Source organism: Natrix helvetica (genome assembly GCF_964273705.1).
Source record: "Natrix helvetica genome assembly, chromosome: 4".
NCBI lineage: Eukaryota > Metazoa > Chordata > Lepidosauria > Squamata > Natricidae > Natrix > Natrix helvetica.
This window is the reverse complement of record NC_138550.1, coordinates 164,462,632-164,486,409: the sequence shown is the minus strand read 5'-3', so window position 1 is coordinate 164,486,409 and position 23,778 is coordinate 164,462,632. Positions and strand designations below refer to the sequence as shown.

The following is a 23,778-nucleotide window of genomic DNA, read 5'->3' as shown; positions in this document are numbered from 1 at the left end:
TTATGATCACAATTGAGCCCAAAATTTTGGTTGCTAAACAAGAGCATTATTAAGTGAGTTTCACCACATTTTCCAACTTGGCCATGCCCCTCTGGTCACATGACCACTAAGCCACTCCCACCCAGTCACATGACTGCCGAGCCACTCCCACAAAACAGGCCACACCTACAGAATAGGTTCTAAATTTTTTTGAAACCCACCACTGACCTAGTGTAATGCATCCAGTTTTGATCACCATACTATAAAAAGCAATCTGTTTGGGTGGCAGGATTTGGTGAAGAAGTTCTTCACTCCATCCTCTGTTATCAGAGATACTAATTGCAAGGAAGATGAGGAAGGTCTCATTAGTATCTTCATGTTGGCACTCTCTACAGTGGCGGGGAAAATTCTCATACCACTGATGATGTTACCTAACACAGCCCTAGGCTGAATTAACAAAAGGATGGAATCAAGATCACGTGAAGGGTTAATACCACTTTATAATGCCTTGGTAAGGCCACACTTGGAATACCGCATTCAGTTTTGGTCGCCACGATGTAGAAAAGATGTGGAGACTCTAGAAAGAGTGCAGAGAAGAGCAACAAAGATGATTAGGGGACTGGAGACTAAAACATATGAAGAACGGTTGAGGAACTGGGCATGGCTAGTCTAGTGAAGAGAAGGACCAGGGGAGACATGGTAGCAGTCTTTCAATATTTGAGGGGCTGCCCCAGAGAAGAGGAGGTCAAGCTATTTTCCAAAGCACCTGAAGGCCAGACAAGGAATAATTGGATGCAAACTGACCAAAGAGAGATTCAATCCAGAAATAGGGAGGAACTTTCTGACAGTGAGAACAATCAACCAATGGAACAGAAGTTGCCTTTGGAAGTTGTGAGGGCTTCACCACTTCAGACTTTCAAGAAGAGATTAGACTGCCATTTGTCAGTAATGGTGTAGGGTCTCCTGCCTGAGCGGCGGTGGGGGGTTGGACTAGATGACCTATAAGGTCCCTTCCAATTCTGTTAATCTGATACTAGATGCAATATATCTCCCATGAGAGAGAGAAATGGGCATCAAGCTTGTTCAATCATTTTAAATGGACAGCATTGGTATTTTTCAAACCTTTTAACACCAGAATTTGCTGAATTGGATTACAGTATTGTATCACATTTTGTGTGCGCGTCTGTGCTTTTTCTGCAAAAAGAAACCCCTTCAACTGTATCTTATGGTGTTGCTGGGACACCTACTGGACAATGTTTAAAATATACAGCCTGGCACAAAACTCAGTTTTTAAAACCGGCTGCTGCAAATGCTGGAAGGTTTCCAGATTCTGAAGACGACTTTATAATTCGATCTTGAAAGGGGAAAATGTTGCAACTCCATCCAAGATATGCTCACGGGAAAGATATTGAAGAGAGATGCAAAAAAAATTTGCCACTTTATTATTAAACAAATGGTGACATCTTACGACATTAAAAATTAAAAAGTGAAAAATTCTCAAATACAGCTCATCTGTCTGGAACCCACACTGCATATCGGACATTAATACAACTGAGCGAGTCCAGAGATCTTTCACGAGAAGAGTCCTTCGCTCCAAGCGTGGTTGCAGAAAATACGATTTCAGCAACAGAGTGGTCAATGCCTGGAATGTGTTACCTGACTCAGGGGTTTCTTCCCCAAACCCCCACAACTTTAACCTTAGACCAGGGGTGTCCAAACTTGGGAACTTTAAGACTTGTGGACTTCAACTCCCAGAATTCCCCAGCCAGCTGGCTGGGGAATTCTGAGAGTTAAAGTCCACAAGTCTTAAAGTTCCCAAGTTCGGACACCCCTGCCTTAGACTATCTACTGTTGACCTCACCCCATTCCTAAGCGGTCTGTAAGAGGCGTGCCTTCTATCCCTGTCCTAACAACCCCATTTATTCATATCCCTTTCATGTATTCATAATCTTGTATGTACTTATATCTATTATCTTATGCACACTTGACAAAACAAACAAACCAAAAATGAAGTATAAATTGTAATCTCCCTCCCACCAAAAAGGAGTGTACATAGATGTCTCCTAAAGTGTTAATCAAGATTGTAATTGATGGGTGTTGAAATGCAACACCTATGGCAGATATCACGTTTACATTTACACCTAAATTTGGCGATAGCCCCACTAGATTTTGATGCTTGGTACAAAAATGCACCAAATACTTTAGCCGCCTAATGAAAGGAGGAAGGACTCCCTGGAGAAGAGCCTAATGCTGGGAAAGATTGAGGGCAAAAGAAGAAGGGGACGACAGAGAATGAGGTGGCTGGATGGAGTCACCGAAGCGGTAGGCATGAGTTTAAATGGACTCCAGGGGACAGGAAGGCCTGGAGGAATGTAGTCCATGGGGTTGCGATGGGTCGGACACAACTTCACAACTAACAACAACAACAAAAATGCAGCAACATGAAATAATAAATAATTATTATTCTGAATAATTATTATTCTGAATTATTCTGAAACCTGTTCAGAAAGGCAAAAATAATACATAAAATAAGAAGTGCTGTTTTTCAGTGAGCTTTGTTTAAAAAATAAGACTATCTGCACCATGTAATTAATTTAGCACAACCGCCTTATAAACTATTCCTTCTAGCATCTTGTCCTTTTCCATGCTAATGTTTGAGCTTTAAAAAGGGGCAGCTAGTTTAAGAGCCACAATTTATGTGCGACCTCCCCAAGCTGATATAGAAACTTGAAAAAGGACCTGCTGCTTTAAAGAATAACAGACACATTCTTGGTTCATATTCATGCAACATCTGAAGTTCTTCTTGCAAGTTATTTCCAAAAATAATATAGATGTAGAAACCTAACATAGTAAGACATTTCCTGCCAGATGTGCCACCTGCACTAAGGCTAGGAGTAGCTCATTTCTCTTTTTACTGACACTTCTATTGCATAAATATTCTCAGTGGTTTGCAGCCACATTTATCCTTGATAGAAATTGCCATTAAAAAAAAAACCTGTGATTCGTCACTTACTTTCCTATCAAGAGAGGGACAAACCTGTATTTGAAACTCTTTTAAAGATGTAGCTGGAAAAAAAAACACGGACATACAAATAGGGACATAAATTTGGTATCCATCCAACTTGAATAGGCAAGGATTTCTGTGGGGTCCTTAAAATTCTCTGAACTTGGTTGTTTTCTAGCAGATAACAGAATAACAGAGTTGGAAGAGATCTTGGAGGTCTTCTAGTCCAACCCCTTACTCAGGCATAAATCCTACACCATTTCAGACAAATGGTTGTGTAACAGGTTCGCCTGGTACGTCAGTTGCGCCCCTTCCTGGATCGGGATGCTCTGTGCACAGTCACTCATGCCCTCGTCCTTTCTCGCCTGGACTACTGCAACGCTCTCTACATGGGGCTGCCCTTGAAGAGCACCCGGAGGCTTCAGCTGGTCCAGAATGCGGCCGCGCGGGTTGTCATTGGGGTACCTAGGTGCTCCGATGTTACACCCCTTTTAGGCGGCCTGCACTGGTTGCCAGTTGTTTTCCGGGTGCAATTCAAGGTATTAATTATGACCTTTAAAGCGCTCCATGGCTTAGGCCCAGGGTACTTATGATACCACCTACTGCCACCAGTAGCCTCCCACCGTCCAGTACGATCCCACAGAGTTGGCCTCCTCAGGGTGCCGTCGGCCAGACAGTGTCGGCTGGTGACCCCCAGGGGAAGAGCCTTCTCTGTGGGAGCGCCTTCCCTCTGGAATGAGTTGCCCCCGGAGCTTCGCATAATCCCCGACCTCCGGTCCTTCCGACGCACCCTAAAAAGTTGGCTTTTCCAGCAAGCCGGCCTGGCCTGTTAATTTTAACTTATTTTTTAAATGTATTGTCCTATAAATTCGGTTTGTTTTTTTGGATATGTATTTAATTTCTTTTTAACTTTCGGGATGTGTTTTTTTTAATGTTGTACGCCACCCTGAGTCCTTTGGGAGAAGGGCGGCATATAAATCCAATAAAAACAAAACAAAACAAACAAACATTGTCTTTAAAATGTCTAGTTGGAGCATTCGCAACTTCTGGAGGAAAGTTGTTCTGTGGATTAATTGTTCCAATTGTAAGGAAATTTCTCCTTAATTCTAGGTTGCTTCTCTCCTTGATTAGTTTCCACCCGTTGCTTCTTGTTCTGCCCTCAGGTGCCTTGGAGAATAGTTTGACTCGCTCTTCTTTGTGGCAGCCCCTGAGATATCAGAAGACTGCTATCATATCACCCCTAATCCTACTTTTCATTAGACTAAACCAATGTGGGCGAACCTTTTTGGCACCAAGTGCCTAAATGGGAGCATGCACGTGTGGGTGTGCACAGGAATCTGGAAGAACAGCGCTCTGGTGCGCATGCTTATGCTTTTCTGATTTCCAGCGTGTGCATGTGCACACCAGTCACCTGTTCTTTCAGTTTCTGGCATGCATGCACATGCAAAGACCAGCTGGCTGGTGCACATGCACGCCAGAAATCGGAAACCAGGTAGCCGGTGCATATGCACCCAGCAGAAACCAGAAGAGCAGCTGCCCGGCATGTGCATGCATACCGGGCAGCTGATCTTCCAGTTTCTGGCACTCCCATGCATGTGAAGACCAGCTGCCTGGTGTGCTGGAACTCAGAAGAGCAACCAGCGATGGCTCACAGTCATAGAGAGATAGCTCTGCATGCCACTTCCGGCATGCGTATCATAGGTTAGCCATTACGGAACTAGACATACCCAGTTCCTGCAACCGTTCTTTATAAATTTTAGCCTCCAGTCCAGTAATCATCTTTGTTGCTCTTCTCTGCACTCTTTCTAGAGTCTCCACATCTTTTCTATATCGTGGCAACCAAAACTGGATGCAGTATTCCAAGTGTGGCCTTACCAAGGCCTTATAAAGTGGTATTAACCCTTCACGTGATCTTGATTCTATCCCTCTGTTCATGCAGCCTAGAACTGTGTTAGGTAACATCATCAGTGGTATGAGAATTTTCCCCGCCACTGTAGAGAGCGCCAACATGAAGATACTAATGAGACCTTCCTCATCTTCCTTGTAATTAGTATCTCTGATAACAGAGGATGGAGTGAAGAACTTCTCCACCAAATCCTGCCACCCAGACAGATTGCTAGAGAAAAAAAGTGATCCCACACTGATTCCCAGGAATTCAGGGTTTTATTTATTACAAACTCCCACTGTTGCATTTCCCATCTTACTTTTTATCTATGGCAATGCTTTATATGCACATCCATGTATTTATAAATAGGCAGATCTATACATTCATTTATGTCCTAATGGGGAAAAGAACACTACTTTGTGTTTTTTTAAAGTCAATGATGTCCTAGTATGCTCAAAGAAAGAAGAGAATTGCTACTGCAGCCTACTTGAAATGTTTCTGCCAGTTCAGCTCAAAAAGAGCTACTGTAAATAGACTCAAGTCTCCACAGAAGAAGACAGAAAAGCCCTGAGGATAATTTCCAATCTTCTGTCCTCAACAGTCTTCTGTTCTTTCTCCATAATCTTCTCCCTGTGGTCCTTCAACAAAGACCTTTTTAATCTGCTCTTTCAAAACCAGTAACTTTTCAGTTGCTATGTCTGTACATAAAGTCCAGCCACGTCCATTGGAAAGGATTGACAATATCCCCTTTCATCTTAATCTCACCTTTTGGGGGTGATTATCAAAGAACAAGGTATCCTATGAGAAAGTCACACAGCTGAAAATTGGTTCATGTATTTAGTTAGTTAGTTAGCTAGTTAGTTAGTTATTTAGTTAGTTTGTCAAACATGTAAAAGATAACAGGTATAAGTATAAACATAAATATGAACACAGTAAATGGGTATGAATAAATTGAGACAGTAGGACAGGGACGGTAGGCACGCTGGTGCGCTTATGCACGCCCCCTTTACGGACCTCTTAGGAATGGGGTGAGGTCAACAGTAGACAGTCTTAGATTAAAATTATGGTTTTTTGGGGATGTAACAACCGTGTCAGATAGAGCATTCCAGGCATTGACCACTCTGTTGTTGAAGTTATATTTTCTGCAATCGAGTTTGGAGCGGTTCACCTTGAGTTTGTATCTATTGTTTGTGTATTATTGCGGTAGAAGCTGAAGTAGTCATTGACAGGTAGGATGTTGTAGCAGATAATTGTGTGTACTATGCTTAAGTCAGACTGTAGGCGGCATAGTTCTAAGTTCTCCAAACCCAAAATTTCAAGCCTGGTGGTGTAAGGTATTCTGTTGTGAGTAGAGGAGTGGAGTACTCTTCTTGTGAAATACCTCTGGATTCTCTCAATTGTATTAATATCCGATATACAGTGCAGATTCATGCACAAATGCTTTCGTGGGAAGTTTCCTTTTGTTGTTCAGTGGCTCAGTCGTATTTGACTCTTTGCCACCCCATGGATCAGAGCATGCCAAACTCCCCTGTCCTCCACTCTCTCTCTCATTTTGCTCAAACTCACCTTCATTACTTCAATGACACTGGCTAACTATCTTCCTCTGTCGTCCCCTTCTCTTTTGGCCTTCCATCTTTCCCAACATCAGGGTCTTTGCCAATGACTCTCCTCTTTTTCATTTGGTGGCCAAAGTATTTCAGCTTTAGCTTCAGCATCTGAGATTCAGTATCTGAGGTAATATTTAATATTAGAAACATGGGGTAGCTAAGACCCACTCAAGAAAAGTCATGAGACTAAATTCAAGAGATAGCAGGAATGCTTACATATCGGAAGTGATCTTTCTTTCTTTCTTTCTTTCTTTCTTTCTTTCTTTCTTTCTTTCTTTCTTTCTTTCTTTCTTTCTTTCTTTCTTTCTTTCTTTCTTTCTTTCTTTCTTTGCACTTCTAGACCGCCCCCTCTCCCAAAAGGGACTCGGGGCAGTGTACAGTCCACACAGCAAATACATCATCCACAGTAAAATTCATTAAATAGATAAACAGATGAATAAATAAATAAATAAATAAATAAATATGGAGGAGGTTAAAAGAATTAAAAGAACTGTACAGCAAGAATATAAATATGGCTTTAAAACCCCTAAAATCAATTAAATTTAAAACAATACCCTTAAAATACCAGTTAAAAATATATTTCCAGGAGGTAACAGTTATAACAGTTATAATTATGCCAGGCCAGCTAATCGGAACAGGTGAGTCTTCAATTTTTGTCGGAAGGAGCGGAAGTCCGTGGTGGTTCTAATATCGGGGGGGAGGTCATTCCAGAGGGTTGGGCCCATCACAGAGAAGGCCCTACTCCTTGGCGCCGCCCGCTGGCATTGCCTAGTGGACGGCACCTGGAGAAGCCCCTCCCTGTGAGAGCGAATTGGCCGCAGGGATGTATGTGGGAGGATGCGATCCCGCAAGTAACTAGGTCCTGTGCCATGGAGCGCTTTAAAGATGGTGATCAGAACCTTGAAATGCACCCGAAAAACCACAGGCAGCCAGTGCAGCTACCGCAGGAGTGGTGTTACGTGGGAGTATCTGGTAATCCCCATGACAACCCGCGCGGCCGCGTTCTGGACTAGCTGCAGTCTCCGGGCGCGTCCCAAGGGAAGCCCCATGTAGAGAGCATTACAGTAGTCTAGGCGAGACATCACCAGCACATGAGTGACCGTGCGTAGGGCATCCCGGTCCAGTAAGGGGCGCAATTGGCGCACCAGGCGAACCTGGTGGAACGCCCCCCTTGCCACGGCTGCCACATGGTCATCCATTGACAGCCGGGCATCTAGGAGGACGCCCAAATTGCGCGCCCGTTCCACAGGGGGCAATTGCTCGTCCCCTATGGCCAGCGATGGAGTCAGCTGGCTGAACCGAGGTGCCGGTAGCCACAGCCACTTAGTCTTGGAAGGGTTGAGCTTGAGTCTGTTGTCCCCCATCCAGACCCCGACGGCTTCCAAACACCGGGACATCACTTCGACAGCCTCGTTGGGGTGGCTTGGGGTTGAGATGTACAGCTGGGTATCATCAGCGTACAGATGATATTCAACCCCAAAACCACGGATGATCTCGCCCAGCGGCTTCACATATGCGTTGAACAGAAGGGGTGAGAGGACCGACCCCTGCGGCACCCCACAAGAGAGTGGCCTCAGGGTCGACCTCTGCCCCCTTGTCAACACATATTGCATCCGGCCGGAGAGGTAAGAGCCGAACCACCGTAAAACGGTGCCTCCGACTCCCATCCCCTCCAGCCGGCGCAATAGGATACCATGGTCGATGGTATCAAAAGCCGCTGAGAGGTCTAATAGGACCAGGATAGAGGAACAACCTCTATCTCTGGCCCTCCAGAGATCATCAACCAACGCGACCAAGGCTGTCTCTGTGCTGTGCCCGGGTCGGAAGCCGGACTGGCGTGGGTCGAGATAGTCGGATTCATTGAGGTGACGTGGAAATTGCTGCGCCACCACATTCTCAACAACCTTCGCCAGGAAGGGAAGGTTGGAGACTGGACGATAATTAGCTAGCTCCATTGGGTCAAGTGAAGGCCTCTTGAGTAAGGGCCTCACCACCGCCTCTTTCAAGGCAGTTGGTAAGGATCCCTCACCCAATGAGGCGTTCACCAGGCCCAGAAGCCAGCCTCGTGTCACCTCCCAGGATGCCAGTACCAGCCAGGAGGGACACGGGTCCATTGAACATGTGGTGGGTGGCAGCCGTCCCACCACATGTTCAATGATAGCTTTAACAATGACCAATCTTGATAGCTTTAAGGATGACCAATCCAGGGGTTTTGGAGGCATAATTTTGGGGACTGATTGTTTTTATTGATTAATGGTTTTATTGGTGATTACAGGAAACTGAGATATAAGTTTGGTGAAATACGAGTAATATTTCTGCAGAGATCACTAGGAACATACCTTCAAAGTGTTTCCAGAAAGAGGCCCCTGGCTAGTCTTTCCAATAAGTCCACAGACCCTCGTGACTTCTGCCTTGGTTGTTCTCTAAGCACAATTACTGCTAGATTTCATGATTAAGTCACTGTGCTGTGTTTTTACATCTTTCTTATCAGATAGCTCCAGTAGAATGTGCTTTCCATGAAAATCAACTGCTCAACTTGAACCTGGTGAGATGTTGACTGCAGGGACGTGCGGTCAGGGGAGGCAGGGGAGGCAGAGCCTCACCACTTTCATCATGAAAATAAAAAAAGGGAAAAGGGAAAAGGTGCCGAGGAGCCTTCTGTACACGTGGTCCGGGAATGGGACCACGTGTGCAGGAGGCTCCTCTAGCCTCAGCCTCCCTCCTGCACATGTCCCATTCCCCGCCTTCCTGAGTCAACATGAAGGGGACCGCGGAGTGTGAGTCGCGGTCCCGCGAAGCGCGCTCCGTGGTCCCGGGGAGCGCGCTCCGTGGTCCCGGGGAGCGCGCTCCGTGGTCCCGGGGAGCGTGCTCCGTGGTCCCCTTCATGTTGACTCAGGTGTCAGGAAGGAAGGGGGTGGGACCAAGTGTGCAGGAGGCTGAGGCAGCTTCAGCCTCCTGTACGCGTGGTCCCATTCCCCGCCTTCCTGAGTCAACATGAAGGGGACCGGGGAGTGTGAGTCGCGGTCCCGCGAAGCGCGCTCCGTGGTCCCGGGGAGCGCGCTCCGTGGTCCCGGGGAGCGCGCTCCGTGGTCCCGGGGAGCGTGCTCCGTGGTCCCGGGGAGCGTGCTCCGTGGTCCCCTTCATGTTGACTCAGGTGTCAGGAAGGAAGGGGGTGGGACCAAGTGTGCAGGAGGCTGAGGCAGCTTCAGCCTCCTGTACGCGTGGTCCCATTCCCCGCCTTCCTGAGTCAACATGAAGGGGACCGCAGCTCGCGCTGATGACATCACCAGCCTCACCAGCCATAAACCTCACCGCATGTCACTGGTTGACTGTTTAAAGATAAAACAGCTAAATGTTGGAAATGTCATCGGACACCTGGCTCATATTATCCTATGTGGTAGACATGTATAGAAGCTAAAAAATATTAGGAAAAAAATATGCACGTGGTTAGAAAAGATGATACAACATATTGACTTGAAACCTAAAACATTTCTGTTGGGGATCTTACCAAAAACTTATAGTAAAGAAAATGTATATTTGATTATTCATGTAATAACCGCAACTAGAATTGTATTTGCACAAACCGGAAAAGTGAAGAGATTCCTACAGAGGAGAATATAATAAGGAAAATATCAGAATGTGCAGAAATGAATAGATTAACACTTGCAATTAAAGAGAAAGAACAAACTGGTTATTATGTGATATGGGAAACATTTTATCGATGGTTAGAGGATAAATATAAAAATTAGGTATAAAAGTAGATGAGTAAAATATAAAAAGAATAATAGGCTTAATAGAGATAAGCAAACTAAGAAGAGGATGGAAGGTATCAGATATTTAATGTATTGTCATTGCTAAGAGATTAATAATGAATATGATTGTAAATTTTAATTGTTATTGCACAAACATTTGTACCCAGATGACACACTGTTTAATGGAAGATGGATTATTTGTACTCAAATAAAAAATAAAAAAAAACTCAGAGCAAAGAGAAGCCAAAGGAAACAATGTACCTTTGGACAATCATATCTGACATTCTCCCTATCTTTTGGGTGCTATCCTTTTAAGTGGTGATTTCTTAGTTGAAGAATTTTGTTACATTTTTCTCATGTCTCTTCCTCTCTTTTTAAATCTCCTTTTCTCAGGCATGGATTTGTAGAAGAATTCCATATAGTAAAGAGGAGAACAAAAAAAAAGTTGTGTTATCTCTGGGAAGTGAGAAGAAATGCCTGTTGTAGGAAGATACTTAATCGCTTCCATCTTGGTGCTACTTCTCCTCTGGGGTGGAGAGAAGATTAAAGCTCACAGGGCAGGTAAGTGTCGGTATTGGCTGCAAGAAATTGTCATTCAAGTGGGCCTTTAGTTGGGATCTTATAAAAACGTTCTGAAAATTACAGTAGGCAATACAATTGATAACCCGGCACTGCCTGGGTATTTATCTATCCCAACCCTCCTTCCATTAACATCGCCACAATTCTTAATGTTGGATTTTCCCCTTACCAGAGGGAGCCCCCTTATGGATTACCGTGAAGCCGTTACCATGGCAACTCCACAGTGCTGTACAGTAGAAGTCATTTTAAGGCACAACAGGCTGTATCTTAACAGAACGCACACCCCGAGGGGGTGTTAGGGGTGTCTTCCCCTCCCCCAGTATTTGTTTCCAGAGAGTAAGTCATCTGTATACCACATTTGGTTGAAATTGCTTGAGGCGTTCCAGAGTTATGCTGGACACACACATGGTCATTTATATAGAGAGAGATTTAATATTATTTTAAATATACAGATAGTCCTCAATTTACAACAATTCCTTTAGTGACTGTTCAAAGTTACAACAGCACTGAAAAAAGTGACTCATGGGTGTTTTTCACACTTAACAACTGTTGCAGCATTCCCATGGTGACATGATCGAAATTCAAATGCTTGGCAGCTGGTTCATATTTATGATGGTTGCAGTGTCCCAGGATCCCCTTTTGTGACCTTCTGACAAACAATGTCAGTGAGGAAGTCAGATTCACTTAACAACCATGTTGCCAATTTAACAAGGGCCTTGATTTGCTTAACAAATGTGGCAGGAAAAGTCTCAAAATGGGGCAAAACTCACTGAACAAACGGTCTCGCTTAACAACAGAAATGTTGGGCTCAATTGTGGTTGTAAGTCGAGGACTACCTGCATGACCTCAGCATTACTTATTGCTCTTCAGCAAAGAAGATACGCTTTGGTTAGACGCACCAATTGGAAACATTGAAAAAGCATTTGTTGTTGTTTTTATAAATTCATTTCATTTCATTTTTCTTCAATTCCATTTAGGGGAGCAAAGTGTCCCTCCCACTTAAAAACGGAGAATAACTTCCTACTTCATTGGGCCACTTTTGAAATCATTGTTGAATACAGAACACGCAGTGCCAGAGTTGGAAGGGACCTTGGAGGTCTTCTAGTCCAGCCCCATACTATGTGAAGCTCAGGGTGGCCTCTTTGTTAAATCATTCTAACACACCAAAGTTTGAAAGAAAGAAAGAAAAATCCAAATTGATTTGATGGATTACATTTGGCAGATCAGATTCTTTCAGTGATTCAGTTCAAAGGATTGTTTTGAAAAGATGATTGGGTCAAATTGTTCTCAGACCCATTTTGCAGCTTGCCAAATTCTTCTAGAATTTGCTCAAAGTGAGATCTTTCTCACATGAATATCCTAGGTGAGCTCCCCTGAACATGATAAGACTTGCTTGGAGAAGTATGCATGCAAATACCATTATAGCTCTCACGTAAAAGCTGTACAACCCTGCAATTGTTGAAGCACTTTGGGGGATAATGAATAAAATTGTTTAATTTAATCTTTGAGCTAAATTATTGATTCAGGTAAAGTTGAAGGATCTGTCCAATTTCAGTCATCTCTAGCAAGACTTCAGATGTGACAAACATTCATCCTGCTGTTTATTTATTTAAATGGGCTGCCTCACTGTTGTCTGTAGAAAACAAAGATAAATAAAATAGAATAGTTCAAAGATGTACTATAAAAGAGATGGTCTACTTTTATGGTCTATAAAAATAGACTTTTATGGTCTATTTCTTGAAATACATGCTTTTGGGGATATCATTTATTGTTAGTTGCGAAGTTGTGTCTGACCCATCGTGACCCCATGGACAACGTTCCTCCAGGCCTTCCTGTCCTCTACCATCCGCTGGAGTCCATTTACGTTCACGCCTGCTGCTTAAATGACTCTATCCAGCCACCTCATTCTCTGTCGTCCCCTTCTTATTTTGCCCTCCAGCATGAGGATCTTCTCCAGTGAGTCCTTCCTTCTCATTAGGTAGCCAAAGTCTTTGAGTTTCATCTTCATGATCTGACCTTCTAAAGAGTAGTTACGGTTGATGTCCTCTAGGACTGACTGGTTTGATCAGAAGGGACTCGCAGGAGTCTTCTCCAGCACCCCAGTTCAAAGGCCTCCATTCTTTGGCGCTCAGCCTTCCTTATGGTCCAACCTTCACAGCCATCCATTGCAACTGGGAAAACTATAGCCTTGACTATATGCACTTTTGTTGGCAGGATGATGCCTCTGCTTTTTAGTAAGCTGTCTAGATTTGCCTTAGCTTTCCTCCCCAGCAGCAAGCCTCTTTTAATTTCTTGGCTGCAGTCCCCATCTGCGGTGATCTTGGAGCCCAGGAAAATAAAATCTGTCACTACATCCATTTATATTTAGCTACTACATATTGAGTATACACACAGAGCGAGAGAGATGCTTCTTCTGATAAAATAATGATTTTGAATATTTTGCACTCAGTGAGTCACACGCCTGCAAGGTTTCGTTTCTAATCTTATTTTGTGAAACCTTTTGACTGGTGTTAATAACAAATGCAACAACATTTCTGAAGACTAATGATTAATAAAATATAACAGCCCTGGTTAAGAGAGAATATGTAGAGCTGTGGAAAGAGCGTGTGACTGGGTCGAAGGCAGATAATCTGATATGGCCAGGCATTTTCAGCTGGTGGCATATTAAAGGGGAAAGGAAGGCGGGAGAACAGAGCTCAGTCTGTTGGGAGTTTCTTTCTTTCTTTCTTTTTTTTAAAAGTTGCCTCATAGATATGCTAACAGAGTAGACAAAAGGGGCTGAGCCAAAACAGCAGCCGCAAGGGAGAGAAAGAAGGTGGGGGAGAGAAAGTTTCCAAACCGCAGCAAAAAGCTGGACTCGGAGCTCGTTTTTGAGAAAGTGCCATTAAGACAGAACCTCTAAGAAAATTACTCAGCAGAGGGTCTGCCAGGTGAAACATGTTCAATGCTTTGGAGATACAGAGAGCTGCTGAGTCATTTCTTCAGGTAGACTTGGCTATGTTGGAGAGAAATGTCTATGCATGTTGCTCTTTTCCTGGCTGTCTTTCTCGCTCATGTCACAAGAGCTTCTCGTCTCTCCCTCGCAGGTTGTAAGAACGTCCACTACGATCTGATCTTCCTGCTGGACACATCCTCCAGTGTGGGCAAAGAAGACTTTGAGAAGGTCCGCCAATGGATAGCCCACCTGGTGGACACCTTTGAGATTGGACCAGAGAAAACCCATGTCGGGGTCGTCCGCTACAGCGATCAGCCAACCACCGAGTTTGACCTTGGAAGTTATGGGACTCAGCAAGAGGTCAAAGAAGCCGCAAAGGGCATCAAGTACCTCGGGGGCAACACGAACACTGGAGATGCCCTGCGGTACATCAATAGTTATAGCTTTTCCGCACAGGCTGGCGGGAGGCCGAACGATAACGCCATCAAGAAAGTTGTGATTCTCCTGACAGATGGCAGGAGCCAGGATTATGTCCTGAGTCCAGCCATGGCGGCACATAAGGCCGGCATCCGGATTTTTGCGGTGGGTGTCGGGGAGGCCCTCAAAGAAGAACTGGATGAAATTGCTTCGGAGCCAAAATCGGCTCACGTCTTCCATGTCTCTGATTACAATGCTATTGATAAGATACGGGAGAAGCTGAGAAGACGACTCTGTGAGAGTAAGTAAAATAAACCATGGACCAAGAAATGGTGGAAGGTTGGTTTAATGAGGAATAAGCCTGTGAATTTTACCTCTCTCTCTCAGTGTGGGGAAAGGACTGTGTTCTCAAAACCTTCACCAGCAACAATAGACTGTCCATTAGTAAATGTATTGCAAAATTCATGTCCTCATAATTTATGTAGCCATTTAAAATGTCAAGTTTCCTTCCTTCCTTCCTTCCTTCCCTCCCTCCCTCCCTCCCTCCTTCCATCCTTCCTTCCTTCCTTCCTCCCCTCCCTCCCTCCTTCCTTCCTTCCTTCCTTCCTTCCATCCATTCTTCTTTCCATCCATCCTTCCTTCCTTCCCTCCCTCCCTCCTTCTTTCCTTCCTTCCTTCCATCCCTTCCTTCCTTCCATCCTTCCTTCCTTCCATCCTTCCTTCCTTCCCTCCCTCCCTCCCTCCTTCTTTCCTTCCTTCCTTCCTTCCATCCCTTCCTTCCATCCTTCCTTCCTTCCATCCTTCCTTCCTTCCATCCTTCCTTCCTTCCTTCCCTCCCTCCCTCCCTCCTTCCTTCCTTCCTTCCTTCCTTCCTTCCTTCCTTTCTTTCTTTCTTTCTTTCTTTCATTTGTCAATCATGTATGAGATAACAGATATAAGTATAAACATGGATATGAACACAGGAAATGGGTATGAATAAATGGAGACAGTAAGACAGGGATGGTAGGCACACTGGTGCGCTTATGCATGCCCCCTTTATGGACCTCTTGGGAATGGGGTGAGGCCCATGGTTTAAGGTTTGTTAAAGTTATGGGGGTTTGAGGATGTAACTAACAGTGTAACAACTGCAGAGTAACAAAGAGAAGTGTTGTCTACGGAGATTCTCAATCACCCAAGTCGTGGTTGTCCCAAAAGTGCTTTTTTCAAAAAGGCAAATGGATTTTCTTGTTGCTTTTTATTTCTTTGAAAACATTTCATTTCTTATCCAAGAAGCTTCTTCAGTTCTGACTTCAGTGAGAACTGAAGAAGCTTCTTGGATGAGAAGTGAAATGTTTTCAAAGAGAAATAAAAAAAATCCCAAGAAAGTCCAGTTGCCTTTTGGAAAAAGCACTTTTGGGACAAACTGAAATGTTTGGCTTCAAAGTTTAGAGAGAAACGTGCCATTTGCCATCGTGGATACTTTTGGAGATCCTTAATTGGGGAGAATACAGCTGCATGAAAACTGTAGCAACTAGCTTGCTGTATGGGAATCACCCCCACTCTGTAGAAGCCTGATGATGAATGTTGACCAGTAACAGAAAGATCTCTAGGTTGAATCCTGGATATTCTCCAGCTAAGCAGTTGATGGACAGACTGGCAGCTTTATTGGATTTGGGCAACTGTTTTCCTCAATGCAGTAATGATTTGTGGCTTGATAGGCAGCCAGAGAGGGAAGGATTTAAAAAGGAAATATATGTCTGTGTATCAGTGGTAGGTTTGCAGGAGGTAATTCAGCATTTAGTCATGCCGGCCACATGACCACGGAGACGTTTTCGGACAGTGCTGGCTCTTTGGCTTTCAATCAGAGATGAGCACTGTCCCCTTGAGTCGGGAACAACTAGCACATATGTGCAAGGGGAATCTTTACCTTTTTACCTTTAAATTGGATTGCCCGGCTAATTGATGTCCCTTACGACTTTCCGTAGTGCAGCACACGGCTTCTTTTCAAGCTGCTCGGTTATTTGTGTTAATTAAAATTGCTGGGTTCATGCAGGGTCCTGAACTTTCCTTAGTCCTCACCAAGTTGTACCCAAATCCAAGGCTTCCTACTTTCAAGCTACATGAAAATCTCCAGATGGCTGACATTCTCATTTGATCGATGTCACACTTCGCTGGGATAATACATCACTCTAGGTTGGAGTTTACAACTTGAAGGAGGAAAATAATAACCTTATAGGGAATCGGGCATTACAGATGAAAAGAAAATTATTGTCTGTCTTCTCACACATGGCGATTCTGTCAAATATAAGGATCACTCTACTTGCAATGCAGCTTGGATGTGATGCAACAAGGCTTAGCTGTTTTGTCATTTTTCTCCCAAAAAGAATTGCAGCTTTTTTTTTTCTTAATCCTTAATGGCGTTATGGTCCTTGCTTTGGCACTTCATTTCAAGAAATGATGTTCCCCTTAAAACTGACTTTGCCTCCCGTGACATTTATATTTATCAAAATCTGAATAGGTCTTGTAGTGTAGTATTCATCTTATTATTATGAGTGGGAAAAATCCAGTCTATTACTTTCTGAATATGAGAGGGGCTTCAACATTTTTTAGCATGGGGTTCGGTTGCTGGGTAGGTGTGGCCATGGTGGGCGTGGTCAAGTTGGCCTCCTGCACCACAGGGGAGGGGGTGGCGTTTTTGCTCTCCTCGGGCTCCAGAGGCTTTCCTCAAGCTTTCGGAAGGGCAAAAATGGCCTCCCCAAGCCCCAGAAGCCCACTGGAGGCTGGGAACAGGCCCATTTCCGGCCTTCCTGAACTTCCGGGAGGCCCATTTTTTCCCCTCCCCGAGTCTCCATGCGCGCCCTGAACTTACCATATTTTTCGGACTATAAGAGGCACCGGAGTATAAGACACAGCATGATTTTGAAGAGGTAAATTCTTTAAAATTCTTTGCACTCTGCAGGCTCCCAAGCCCTCTGCATGCCTTGTTTTTTGCAAAAAAATGGGGAGGGGGCATCCAGAGGCTTTGGGAGGCTCGTAGAGTGCTCCTCGGGGCTGGGGGGGGCAAAATTGGCCCATTTTGTGCTCTTTTTTTGCCCTCCCCAGCCCTCAGGAGCACTTTGCAAGCCTCTCAAAGCCTCTGCACGTCCATTTTTGCAAAGGGGGCGGGGTTTCAGTACGCCAAAAATGCTGTATTCAGTGTATAAGACACACCCAGATTTCCACCTTCTTTTTTGAAAAATACGGTACCTGCATCAAAAATGGGCCGCATGGGGACTCCTGAAGGGGAGGGGGGCGAGGGGGGCCAGCCAGGACTGGGATTTGGGGGTTCTCCAAACTGCACAGAATCTTAGCTAGAGGTTCTCCCGAACCCCTGAAAACCCCCAGCAGCCCACCTCTGTTTGAAACACATTGCTCTTCCTTCTAAATCTGTTTAAAATGTATACAGGCACTCCTCAACTTAAGGCGGTTCATTTAATGATCATCAAAGTTACAACAGCACTGAAAAAAAGTGACTTAGGACCACTTTTCACACTTACGACTGTCGCGGCATCCCCGTGGTCACGTAATCAAAATTCAGACATTTGGTAACTGATTCATATTTATGAGGGTTGCAATGTCCCTGGTTTATGTGATCAGCTTTTGTGACCTTCTGACAATCGAAATTAACAAGGAAGCCGGATTCACTTAACAACTATGTTACTCACTTAATAACTGCAGGGATTCACTTAACGATGGTGGCAAGAAAGGTCATAACATGGGGCAAAGCTCTCTTAACAAATATCTCACATAGCAGCATAAATTTGGGGCTCACTTGTGATCGTAAGTCAAGGACTACCTATTAGGGTTCCATGCAATACACCCATGGCAAACAGAACTCCGAGGGAAGGAGTTTCGTCGTCAAAGAACAGTTTATCGGATAGATCATATTGGCACCAACTGGTGAAAACCGACTCTAAAGATTCCTGCGGTTTTCACCTAATTAAAAGGAAAAGTTTCCCCCCATGACTGAAAACTATCAGTCACATGGTCCAATCAAGCTGCTGTCTGGTTGCTTGGAAACTTCACTCCTCCTCTCTTCAGCCACCTGTGGGAATGTCCTTGGTTTTCAGGGGAAACTACCATATTTTTCGGAGTATAAGATGTAACGGAGTATAAGATTTCGAAGAGGCAATTTTTTAAAAAAAGCTTTTGCACTCTGCAGACCTCCCCAAAATGGGGCATTTTTGTGAAAACAGGCCCATTTTTTCTCAAAAAAGGGGCATGGATAGTCTTTAGGAAGTTTGTAGAGTGCTCCTGGGGTCGGGAGGGGGGCAAAACGGAGCAAAAAACGGCCTATTTTTCACTCATTTTTGCCCTCCCCAGCCCCCAGTGGCACTCTGGAAGCCTCCTAAAGGCTATGCATGGCCATTTTTGCAAAGGGGGCAAGGTTTGGGGAGGTCAGAAATGCTGTTTTCAGTATATAAGGCACACCCAAATTGTCACCCTCTTTTTTGAGGGAAAAAGGTGCATCTTATACTCTGAAAAATACGGTATTTTGTTTTGACTACAAAATCCCAGCTACCTTTATCCCCCTCCCCCATCCCTCATCACCATTGTGGCAATGCTGAAGCCTCCAAGATGGCCTCAGTCAGGCCAGCTTCTGAGGTGATGCTATCACAATTTATTTATTTAAATATCTTTCCCATCCATGTCCATGGTAAGATGACTCTGGGCAACATATTACAAAAGTTTGCAACTGAAATGCACAAGTTTTAAAATTGTGCTTTAAATGCATCCCCCCAACACACACATTTTGATACAGATGCTTAGCCAGATGTGGCTTGCTTTGCCTCTGCCAATTGATGATCTCCTCTTGTCAGTGCTTGATATTGCTACTGGTTGCAGTTCAGCAATTTTTACTATCAGTGTTCCTTAGTTCCACCATGACAGAAGGTTACTGTTGTGGTGGCAGCTGCTGTCATTTTTATGATTTAGATGCTTTATGATGTAGATGTTTTTATTGTGGTGCTTTGAAATATGAGTCTTAATGACACACGTTGCTGGGCGTGTGAACAACTGAGAAATGTTACAAATAAGAAGAAATGGAGAGAGGATGTCTTCCTATATGGAATGATTTAGGAAGAATTGGTCTGGAAGCTTCTTGAGTTATAACTGTTCCGTTGTTCCTGAAAAAAGATCTTCATGTTTTCCTTGGTTCTCCTCTCTCACTATTTCTCAATGTATGGAATGGAATAAAGGCGCATAGCTAATTCAATTGAGGCCTAATTGGATAGTCAAACTTCTAGTGCAATGTTTCTCAACCTGGAGAACTTTAGAATATGTAGACTTCAGCTCCCAGAATTCCTCAGCCAATCACAGTGGCTAGGGAATTCTGGGGGTTGAAGTCTACAAGTTTTAAAGTTCCAAGTTGGAGACCCTTGTTCTAGAGCACAGGTGTCAAACTCATGGCGTCATGTTGCTGTCACATGACATTTTGCAATGTTTTTCCCATTCGCAGAGTTGGGGTGGGCATGACCTGCACTTAGTGCTTGGTAAGGCCACACTTGGAATACTGCATCTCCAAAGACAGACAGACAGACAGAGGTAGGTAGGTAGGTAGGTAGGTAGGTAGGTAGGTAGATAGAGATAGATAGATAAAGGTAGGTAGGTAGGTGGGTGGGTGGGTGGGTGGGTGGGTGGAAGAGTAGGGTAGGGTAGGGTAGGGTAAGATAGATGATAGGTAGATAGATAGATAGATAGATAGATAGATAGATAGATAGATAGATGATAGATAGATAGATAGATAGATAGATAGATAGATGACAGACAGACAGACAGACAGACAGACAGATAGATAAACACACACACACACACACAGATAGACAGAGGTAGGTGGGTAGTTAGGTAGACAGACAGACAGACACACACACACACACACACATAGATAGACAGATATAGGCAGGTAGATAGGTAGGTAAATAGATAAATAGATAGATAAATAGGTAGGTAGGTAGATAGATCGATAGACACACACACATAGATAGACAGATAGACACATATAGGTAGGTGACAGGCAGACAGAGAGACAGAGAGACAGACAGACACACACACACACACACACAGATAGATAGATAGATATAGGTAGGTAGGTAGGTAGGTAGGTAAGTAGGTAGGTTGTCACGATCCAAGAATCACTGTACCTATATTCATTTCTATTGCGAAGGACATTCTATTAGCAGTTTTATCGCTGTCTCGATTCCAGAAAACCATTTCATGAATCCAGAATGGAGATCAAAAATATTCCTTTCGGATTAATATATAATAGTTCTTGTTAGGAAATGCAAAATAAAAATAAAAATCTGTAACCACTCCAGTAGTTACTTTTGTGGTTAGTGAGGGAAAATGAGTGATCTTTCTGAAAACAATGCTTGCCTTCATATCCCATCCACCCTTCATCTCCAGGGCTGGCACCCACAATTCCAGAATCCATGCCATGTCAAAAACTGGACGGTTATTATGTATCTATTTATCTAATGATTTATCTAGTTGTTTCTCAGATACCGGGAAACAAAAACCCACAAAAGTCTGGAACTTTTCTGAAGACTTTTGTCTGCTTTCCGTGCCTCTGAATGGCTTTTCCTTTCCTTGACTGTATTTCATCCTTCTGACACTTGAAGTCTGTGAAAAACCTTCTCGTGTTTAGCTCACACCAAAGGAATAGACAAGAATCTGGAAAATGTATTTCTGCAGTGCTGCCAGATGTTTGGGTGTTGTAGGCACTGGATACTTTGACCTGTTCCCATTCAGCTAGAAGTTCTTTGCTCATCAAAGGGGCAAATTCCCAGGGACATTTTGGGGAAAAAAAATCAAGTTAACATGCTTCCTTTTAAACGTGTCAGCCTGGAGGCTGGTAGGAATGGGAAAACCTAACATCTCTATTGTGCATGGCACATAAAAGTTTCTTATGGATGTGCCAAGTTTTGATGCTGAATCTTATGCAGAAAAATGGAAGGATACTTTGGTTCCCACAATGAATTCATGGCTGCAAACGTTGACAGAGTTAGCAGAGATCACTAAATCGATTGCTTTGGCGAAAGAACAAAAATACCATTACTTCTGTTTCTACAAAACAGTTGCAGGAACTGGGTGTGTCTAGTTTAATGAAAAGAAGGACTAGGGGGAGACATGATAGCAGTGTTCCAATATCTCAGGGGTTGCCACAAAGAAGAGGGAGTCAAACTATTCTCCAAGGCACCTGTGGACAGAACAAGAAGCAATGGGTGGAAACTAATCAAGGAGAGAAGCACCTTAGAACTGAGGAGAAACTTCCTGACAGTTAGAACAATTAATCAATGGAACAGCTTGCGTCCAGAAGTTGTGAATGCTCCAACACTGGAAGTTTTTAACAAGAGATTGGACCACTGTCTGAAGTGGTGTAGGGTTTTCTGCCTAAGCAGGGGATTGGACTAGAAGACCTCCAAAGTCCCTTCCAATTCAATTCAATGCTATGCTATGCTATGCTACGCTATGTTATTCCATTCCATTCTACTTGGAAACCACTTTGGGACTTTGTGCCTGGGGTGGATAAAAATGAAGCTTTGATTTTGGGTTCTACCACTTACGTAGGTTTGTTGGTATAGAATTTATTTATTATTTATTTTATTTTATTCAATTAATAAGTTGCTCCCTCTCCACGAAGGGACTCGGGGCGGCGTACAATTAAATATACAGGCATATGGCACGGAGGAGGTATATGCATAAAACATATTTATAATTCATAAACAAATTAGCCATAAGTTAAAAGCAGTAACAATAAAATTAAAGCAATTAAAAATACCCTACATTGAAATTTACCATTTAAAATGGTAAAAAGAAAAAACTATTTCTTTAAAAAGAAATAGCTAGTTTATATTACTATGTAAAAGTAAAAAAAGTTGAGGTTTGTCCTTGGGAACCCAGATTCACTTAATAACTGTGTTACCAATCTAACAACTGTCGTGAACTGTGGCAAGAAAGGTTGCAAAATGGGGCAAAACTCATTTGACAGCTGTCTTGATTAGCAAATTTTGGAGGTTCAGTTCAGCGGTGGTATTCAGCCACTTATCTCTGGTTTGGGCGAACCGGTAGTGGCAGCTGCTGGAGGCTCCGCCCACCCGCCCCAACGTAATGCGTGAGCCCTGCACATGTGCAGAAGGTGGTGCGCATGCGCAGGCACGTATGAGAGAAGCGAACCAGTACGGAAAGTAAGCACGTGAATCCTACCGCTGGCTTAGTTATGGTCGTACGTTGAGGACCACCTTTATTCCTCCTTTTGCTGTCATCGTAACGTTATTTCAAAATAAATGCTAAGTTTATTTTTCCTTCCAAAATAGGTCTATGTTTAATGCTGCTGGAAAAGGGGATAGAGACAACATTCTAGAACGCTGAAGTCTCTTTATTGCTTGTGACCACAGGAGGAATTAGCTTCCCTTTTTATAGCCTCAGCTAGAGGGGGACTCCCTCTCCCAATGTTATTTTGGTAAACCCACGCTACTTGGGTAAAAATGAGTTTTCTCCTTTCCCAAAAGGCAAACATCGTTGGGACCATAGGAGTAACCAAATCTGCAATGGGTGGTTCAGCTAACCACTGCAGCACAAACAGACCCTGGTTTTCAAAGACCAGGGAAGGGTTTTTGCAACAAATTAGGGGTAGCAAACTGTGGCCTTTTGATCTACCTTTTTGCGGTCTATGAACCCCTCCAGGGATACATATTACAGGACTATAAGGTTCCCAGCGTTTTAGATGGGGAGGGAATAAACACTGCACTCAAAATAGGATGAGCAGGGGGGTTGATTGGGGTTAGAGGGTGGAGAGGGGAAAAAGGAAAAAAAAAAGAAACATGCAGCTTAGAAACAGGAGGAAAACAAAACTTCCACAGGCAAAGATGCTCACCCCCTCTTAAGTCATTTCTCTCTTGGAAGGAAAAGCCATCTGGTTCAGTTCCAAGCTGGGAGAAAGAGGCCGGAACTGGTTTTCTGCCTGGTTGCAGGGTGGGCGTGGCCTACTCAACCTCCTGCGCCACAGTGAAGTGGGGGGGGGGGGTGCTAAAATGACAGGGGTGGGTTCCAGCTTCTGTTACTGCCAGTTTGTTCAGGGACACACTTTGGCCATGTGCGCACTTGATGCGGCCTAAGCTCGCATGCACAGTAGTAAAAAATTGCTTCTGTGCATTCGCAGAAGCAAAAAACAAGATGGCGGCGCATACGGTGGCACTGATAGAACTCGTTCGGGGGTGTGGCCAGCCGAGTTACTACCTACTCGGCCGAAGCAGTCCGAACCAGTAGGAACCCACCTCTGGAAAACAACCTCCCTTGGGCTCCAAAGGCCCTCTGGAGGCCAGAAACGGGCGCGTTTCTGGACTTCCAGAATTTCCAGGTGGCCCATTTTTCACCCTCCCATAGCCTTTGTATGGGCCCTGCACTTACTTGGCATCCAAAACGGACCACGTGGCGACTCATGGGAGAGGTGTGGTGTGGTGGGAGGGGCCGGCTAGTCTTTGCAACTACCGGTTTGGCGAACCAGATGTAAAATTAGCATCTGCTTCACCTGAACCGATCCAAACCAGCTGAATCCCAATCCTGGGCTGGAAACAGCATAGAGGCCGGAGGCTGATTGGAAAGAA

General features: G+C 44.1%; 1 protein-coding gene across 1 annotated transcript in view; it reads left to right on the top strand.

Moving 5' to 3' along the window:
• The window catches only part of COL22A1 (collagen type XXII alpha 1 chain), a 238,177-nt gene that overhangs the window by 23,360 nt on the left and 191,039 nt on the right, over positions 1-23,778 (top strand). The window contains exons 2-3 of the mRNA XM_081951041.1: positions 10,621-10,788; positions 13,893-14,459. Of these exons, the coding sequence (XP_081807167.1) occupies positions 10,701-10,788; positions 13,893-14,459 (655 nt within the window). The 5' untranslated portion in view covers positions 10,621-10,700. The remainder of the gene's footprint in view (positions 1-10,620; positions 10,789-13,892; positions 14,460-23,778) is intronic.